At 49.5% G+C, this 7040-nt stretch overlaps 1 protein-coding gene across 5 annotated transcripts; it reads left to right on the top strand.

The window, feature by feature from the left end:
- Positions 1-2766: 2766 nt before the first annotated feature.
- C10H11orf87 (chromosome 10 C11orf87 homolog) lies at positions 2767-6366 on the top strand. 5 transcript variants are annotated; one of them, XM_041769874.1, is made up of 2 exons: positions 2767-2937; positions 3977-6366. In XM_041769874.1, the coding sequence occupies exon 2, from the start codon at positions 4236-4238 to the stop codon at positions 4830-4832; it is 597 nt and encodes a 198-aa protein (XP_041625808.1). In that variant the 5' UTR covers positions 2767-2937; positions 3977-4235; the 3' UTR covers positions 4833-6366. The 5 variants fall into 5 exon arrangements, with proteins under 5 accessions (XP_041625808.1, XP_041625811.1, XP_041625813.1 ...); XM_041769877.1 differs by lacking the exon at positions 2767-2937 and adding an exon at positions 3325-3349; XM_041769879.1 differs by lacking the exon at positions 2767-2937 and adding an exon at positions 3438-3458.
- Positions 6367-7040: the final 674 nt, after the last annotated feature.

Genomic DNA, 7040 nt, shown 5'->3' with positions numbered 1-7040 from the left:
ACTTTGCAAGGTTAGATTAAGGATCAATGCTACTACAGCCTGGCACATAGTAGGTATTTTGAGATAATAATAGCAGCACTAGTTGTCATTATTGATTCAGTACCAAGAACCCATGTGGCATGTCTCTCTATGCTAGATGGAGATCTCTCATTGAAGTTGAGAGCAAGTATTATATGCTCTGAATATTTGGAATGTGCCTAAGTCAAGAGGGCCTTTCCTATTACAAAGGGAAGATGCTGGGAATCTCAGAAGCTTTTTGGCCCTCTGATCTTGAAAGTGTGGTTTGAGAACTTTGGTGCTGAGAACAGTGGCAGCGTGTTGTCTAGAAGAAGTCTTGCCATTGTGCCAGATGTTCCAAAATCATACAGCAATTCAGTGGGCTCACTTCCTCTGGACCAAGAGGTGTGCATATTTACTGTTACTAGTGTTCCCGGGGCTTGGATTCTACTACCCAATGACATCCAAGTCTATGTGCACATTCATTCTCTGGGTATGAACAAATTATTAAACTATAGTAGGGGGGGGGGAGTGTGCTGAGCTTTTGACCTGAAAATTGATGTCTTTACCTAAATCATTTCCAGTTAAATACTATTGTCTTGTGGATCACATTCATCTGCTGTAGATTATAAGTTCTACAAAGCAAGACCTTGTCTTTTCATAGGTTGTGTAAAATGGTACAGACACTTTTAGCACTCATGTCATAACAGATGGTTATCATTTATAACAAAAGAATAAGAACAATGGCAGCCTACTCACGTGTCCTAGAAGCTTGGTGGGCAAAGGAATATATATATATATATATATATATATATATATATATATATATATAATACTTATATTATTTATATACATTACAATATATTGTAAAGCTATGCATGTTTCTCACTGGGAAAACCAGATAACTCATTCTCCTAAGTCTAGAAAACAGACCAGTGAGAGTTAATTCTAATTATGTAAAGATTCTTTGCTTTACAAGACAGTTTTTCTAAAGAGTCTCTTTAAATAGCCACATCTCTTTTTTGGAGTATTCAAAATTGGATTTGCCTTACAAAATGTTGATTAAACTCAACTTTTCAGGAGCAAAGAGAGTGTACAAAAATGGGGCATTGCATGTCAAGCGTTAATGGTGAAGTCTCACTTAGTGATCACAAGGCTCACCATTCCATCCGCTGAGCCCATCAAAGTCAGAATGTCCAAATATGGCAGGTGGCTTTTACAGGGCATTGGGTGCCCTCATTCAAGGCAGGAAAGCTAAGCCAGCGCTGGGGTCACTGGCCATCATTAACAATGTGAATCTGGCAGCCAAGGGCATTAATCTGTGCTCTGAGACGTTCTTGCATTATTCAGCATGTACTGATATTAGCTTAAATAGGGATAACTTTTTTATTGGGACAATTATGAAGAAAAATCTGATGGCTTTTATTCAAATGAATGAAAACAAAATTTTGAGGAGAGATGATGCATTTCTTCCTTCATATGTAAGTCACGAGCAAGGAGAGGAAAAGGAGAGATTGGAGTAGGACCAGATAGGAACACAGAGTCAAAAGGGACCCCCAGATTACAGACAAACAAACTTTTGCTCCCTGTATCAAATCCTCTTTTTTATAAAACCATCTACTTGCAGGCAGATAGGGAGGTGTTGGTCATCCCTGCTGTCTCCCAGTTTGGATGCAGAGCAGCAAAAAGCAATATTTACTGCACCACTCAATTTTGCAAGTAAATATGTTAGACTCAAAGATGGGAAGAAAATGAGACAGTGAGAGGAGAAGGAAGTGCACATTTAATAAGACAAGTGAATGTTTCCTAAGATCATACAGTGTCTTTACGGGCTATTCCAAGCTGGTTCCTCCAATATAAAAATGAGAATACTTCATTTTAAAGTTGCCTACTGTAACCTGATGTACTGTTCATGTATTTCCAAAGACCCTAAAGCAAGAGTTGATTAATCTCTGCCTAGATTTAGGCAGGCTGATGAGAATCTTGCAGGAAGTTCTATCTGTTATGCTGAAAGGCTATTGTTAACACTACCGCAAAGTAAGGGGTACACTCAAAATTTTCATAGGACAGTTTATTTCTGTACTCCTCTGAGTTATTTTTGCCTTCCTGTCTCATAAGCCTTGTGTGCACACAAAGCACACCTTAAAAGAGAATGAATGTTGAATATGTGGAGTGGGTCTTGGGCCTGAAGATGAGCGTGTGAGTGAGTAGAGGAGAAACATGAGTCAGGTGGAGTGAGAGGTAAGTTGAAGATTCTGGTGGAGAGGAAAACAGTTAATTTGCATTGTTCGTGACTAAATACGTGTTCAGGTTTGTATTTTATGCTCTGCCACACGCGTTCAGAAATGCCCTTCTCATTTCTCATATTCAGGCAGTTTCCGTACAGAACCAGGCCAGCATAGACAGGCTTGCAGAGGAGAACAATCCTCATCAGCCGAGGGAGAGAGAGAGAGAGAGAGAGAGAGAGAGAGAGAGGAATCAAATGTGTACCCTGAGGGGGGGGGGGTGGCTCTGGGGTGTAAAAACGTGTTCCTGGGACCATGTGGAAAAGGGTTGAGGGCAGGGCTTCCTCCTTTCCGAGGCATAGGAGTGCAGAGGTGGGCTGCTCCCGGTGCCACGGTGGGGGTTGCTCCTCGCATGTAGCCCCTGGCAGGGGAAGGACAGGGAACCAGGAATGCGTGTGGCAGAGGCTCACTCTGCCAGGACGAGATGTTGGGGTATGAGGGTGGGGTGGGGGCCCGAGGGGTGGCTTGGAGCCCTAGCGGTGGCTGCCTGACGTCACCGGCCTCTCTGGCAATAGGCTGCGAGCTGAGCTCCCCGAAGCGGCGGCGGCAGCGGCAGCCGGGCTCGGTCGCTGGCCCCTTCACTCCGCGCCTTCTGCAGCCGCCACTGCAGCCGCGCGGCGGGGGCTCCCTCCCTGCAGCCAGCTAGTGGCCCCAGGTAAGGGACGCGGTGCCGCTAAAGGTCCCAGCTGCCGGGTGGCGGGGCGCGAGTGGGGCGGCCTGCGCAGGCACCCCCGCGGCAGCCTCGGCCCCCACCCGGCCGGCCCGGCCCCGGCTTGCGCGCCTCCCCTCTGCTCCGCAGTGCAACAGTTTGCAGCTGCCTCTCGAGAAGGGCGGGCGAGGGGCTGTGCTGCGCGCTGCGGGTCTACCCGGCTCGGGCCCCCGGAAAGAGCCTCGGGCTGGGGCTGGGAAGGCTGGAGGGAAGGTCCGTTCCCCAAACTTTGCGAACGAGAACCCTCGCCCTTCCGTTTCCCGTCCCCCTGGAAAGAAGCAGGATACTGCCGAGTGCGGGGCACGGGGAGACGGAGAGAAGGGGGCGTTTGCGGGGACGTGCTTTAGCTGAAAAAAAGGTGTTTCAGCTGCTTTTTTTTTTTTTTCCTTCCTGGTGTGTGTGGGGGGAGGTACCAGGGAAGGAGGCAGAAGAAAGGATGGAGCGCGATCCAGCGCGGCAGAGGCGGAGTAGGATGTGGTTGCTGTGGTGCCCCCATGGGAATGGGACTTAAGGGCTCTGAAGCCGGCCAGGGAAGAGGAGTCTGGAGGGGGAGGGAGGAGCAGGCAGGGCTGCGTACCCGGAGCCCGCTCGCCCGGCGGTCGGGGTGGGTGCTGGGGAGGTAGGATCCAGGACGAGACATCCACGGGAGGGCGAAGGAAGCAGGAGAGCGGGGCTCGGGCGGCAGGGGCCGCGTTCCCGGGCGGCGGTGTGTCTGTTGCAATTAGAAAGTTGTGGGGGCGCCGGGAGGCTGCCTCATCTGCTGAGTAATCTGGCTGTCGGCGGGGCGGGCGCAGACCCCTTGCCGGCGAGGGGCGAGGGCGCGCGGCCGGGGGCGGGCGGGGGTCGGCGGCTGCGGAGCAGGCGGGCAGCGCCCGGCGGACGCGGGGTGCCCGGGGGGCCGCTTTGCGGCGGGGGCCGCGCCTTCGGCCCTCCGCGCCCCCCAGGGCAGCGGCCGGGATCCTAACTAAGCCTGTTCTCTCTGCAGCCTGGTGCCTTGGGAAAGGAAGAGGGCGCGCGGACACGCGTTCCAGGCGGGGTCGGCGAGGATCTCCCGGGCGCCGCTCGCTTCCCCGCCGGCTTGCTTGCCCGCGGTTGCTCCCTCGGCCCTTCGCCCGCGCGCGCATCCCCTCCCGCACCAGGGAGTAGTTCTGGGTGGCGTGGGCTCCGTCCTCTTCTTGGCTGGTGGGAACCGTGTGCCTGAGAGAGGAAGTCTGGTGGGCCCGGCCCCTCCCAGCCCAGCGCCGATGAGTGCCCGGGCGCCCAAGGAGCTGAGGCTGGCGCTGCCGCCGTGTCTCCTCAACCGGACCTTTGCTTCCCCCAACGCCAGCGGCAGCGGCAACGCCAGTGCCCGAGGCCCGGGTACAGGCGCCAGCGGAGGCGGCACCTGCATCACGCAGGTGGGACAGCAGCTCTTCCAGTCCTTCTCCTCCACGCTGGTGCTGATCGTCCTGGTCACCCTCATCTTCTGCCTCATCGTGCTGTCCCTCTCCACCTTCCACATCCACAAGCGCAGGATGAAGAAGCGGAAGATGCAGAGGGCTCAGGAGGAGTACGAGCGGGATCATTGCAGCAGCAATCGCGGCGGCAGGGGGCTGCCCCCGGCGGGCGGCCAGGCCCCAGCCCAAGCCAAAGAAACCCGGCTGGAGAGGCAGCCCCGGGACTTTGCCTTCTGCACCCCCTCCGACGCCTCCTCTTCGTCTCTGGCCCCTGGCCTCCCGTGCCAGGGTCCCTGTGCTCCTCCGGCTCCACCACCCGCCCCCAGTCCGCAAGGAGCACAAGCAGCCTCCTCCTGTTTGGACACAGCTGGCGAGGGCCTTTTGCAAACGGTGGTACTGTCCTGATCATTTAGCCCCCTCTTCTCTCCCCTTCCTCATCTCCAGCATCTTTGCCGTCCTTGCTTTCTCCCCCTCCATCTTTCCTCTTCCACTTTTCTCTGGCCTCCCTCTCTTTTTCCTTCTTTCCGTCTCTGCCCTCCCCTTACTCTGTTTCTCCTCCGCCGAGGCACTGTGCGGTATTTGTAAATATTGGGCGAGGAAAGTCTCGGAAGAAGAAATAACGCTGATAATACTTTATTATTAATATTTATAGTAATTATTATAATACTAATAACACAATCCAAGCGCATGACAAATCACATAATTTCTCATTGTCAATGAAGGATGCGTCTTCCCTCTCCACCCTGCACCCCCCCACACACACACACAATAAGGAGGAGAAACCGCACAAGCTACCAAATATAAAAGAGGCATTGATTCCTGGAGCAAAGGGAGTGGAGGGGGCCCGGTGTGTTGTACATAGCTGTCAAGTTAAGGTTCAGTTACCTTCCCTTCCTTCCATCTCCCCCCACCCCCACCCAAGCTTTCACTTTTCCTTCAGCTTCCCTCCTTCCCCATTCCCACCTTCCGCCGGGCTCAGGCAATAGTACATTTTAAAGAAAATGTCTACATTAAGCACCAGAACTACAAGAGACCACAGAGACAGTCCCAGACAAACGTGTATGACATGTACTGGTCTCTGGTCAGCCCTCTTTCTCACCCCTTAGTTAACCATTCCTTTTTCCAGGACCAGGCTTTTAAAAATTTACTTTTAGAAATGTCCCTCGCTGGCCGAAAATCTTTAAATGGGTTGAAAGAAAAGAAAGAAAGCAACAGAAAGCAAAAGAAAGAAAGAGAGAGAGAAAAAAAGAAAGAAAAAGAAAGAGAAAGAAAGAAAGAAAGAAAGAAAGAAAGAAAGAAAGAAAGAAAGAAAGAAAGAAAGAAAGAAAGAAAGAAGAAAGAAAGAAAAACAACATCTGCTGCTTTAGCTCTCTGCCCCGCCCCCAGCTGTTCACCTTTGACTTGTGGCATTTTCGGGATTCATAAAGGATCCAGAAGCTGTCCAGACAGGTGTGGTGCTGAAATTGCTTCACAGGACTGGTTACTTTGGTTGTGTAGGCAGAGGAGGGGCTGTTTTGGGAAGTGACAATTTTAGCTTTTTGTTGGTTTCTTTCTTCTTTTTCTACGATCGGGTTTGCGTGTACTATTGGTTTTATTATTAAACATTGCATAAGTTAACCTTTTTTTGTACAAAAAAAAAAAGTACTAGGTGATGTGCAGTACTGAAAGTGCAGTATCTAACCAACCAGAATGTTTCTGTTTAATTTTTAGAGCAAGTGCACCTTTGTTATATATTTATTATATTGGTACCAAATACAGAAACAAACTATAGTTCTGTACTACATCCTCCAAACTGTATAGTCTTGTTCTTAATTTCCAGCTGTTGATATAATGGTTACCACTGGATGAGCAATTCAGTGGGCAGGCCTGGCTTCTGCTGTTTCCAGAAGTGTTCTTTTGTACCTTATTCTGTAGTAGACTGTTATAAAAAGATAACACATATGTTTTCTTTTTTTCTTTTGTGAGTAACAGAGACAACCACAACAGAAAACAAACAAATAATGGATGTGCAGGAATGCCATCTATTAAAACATGGTTAATATTTAAACAGTGCCTGTAGTCCTCCCTGCATGCAATTACCACCTGGAGGCAGTGGTGTGTGTGCTTGCTTGTACTGTATGTGTTTGGGGGTGAGACTGGTGGGGATATTGGGCAATTTGGATGACAGGACATACAAATTTCATGAGGAGTTAAACCCAGTAACTACATGTAGGATAAAAAAAAAAATGAAGCTTGTTAGTAAAAAATTTGTGCCTGCATCTGAGATGCAGTGAAGGAAAGGCTCTTTTCTCTTTCTCAGTCTGGCTTACCTACCTTCACTGGATACACAAAAAAAAAAATGGTTGAGAGAAAAACAAAGTGAGAGAAAAGATCAATATTTTTATTCTCTCTCCTGATGCCAGAGAAGGCCATCTATGTTTGAAATGGGGTCCACCTATGGTTATTTACCGCTTTGTTTCCCTTGGACTGATGATAGAAGGAGCCAGAAGCATATTGCAATCTTAAATATATGCAGTGGCATCCTTTCTTGGGAACCAATTTTTTGACAGCTATTTAAATATTTGGATAATATATGAATGAAAATGAATCAATCAAAAAATTCTTATCAACCTG

Source organism: Vulpes lagopus, chromosome 10, assembly GCF_018345385.1.
Source record: "Vulpes lagopus strain Blue_001 chromosome 10, ASM1834538v1, whole genome shotgun sequence".
NCBI lineage: Eukaryota > Metazoa > Chordata > Mammalia > Carnivora > Canidae > Vulpes > Vulpes lagopus.
This window is presented reverse-complemented; position numbering and strand designations above follow the sequence as displayed.

Bases quoted from the DNA above. Each gene is read 5' to 3' on its own strand.
- C10H11orf87 (XM_041769874.1), top strand. From the start codon at position 4,236: ATGAGTGCCCGGGCGCCCAAGGAGCTGAGGCTGGCGCTGCCGCCGTGT.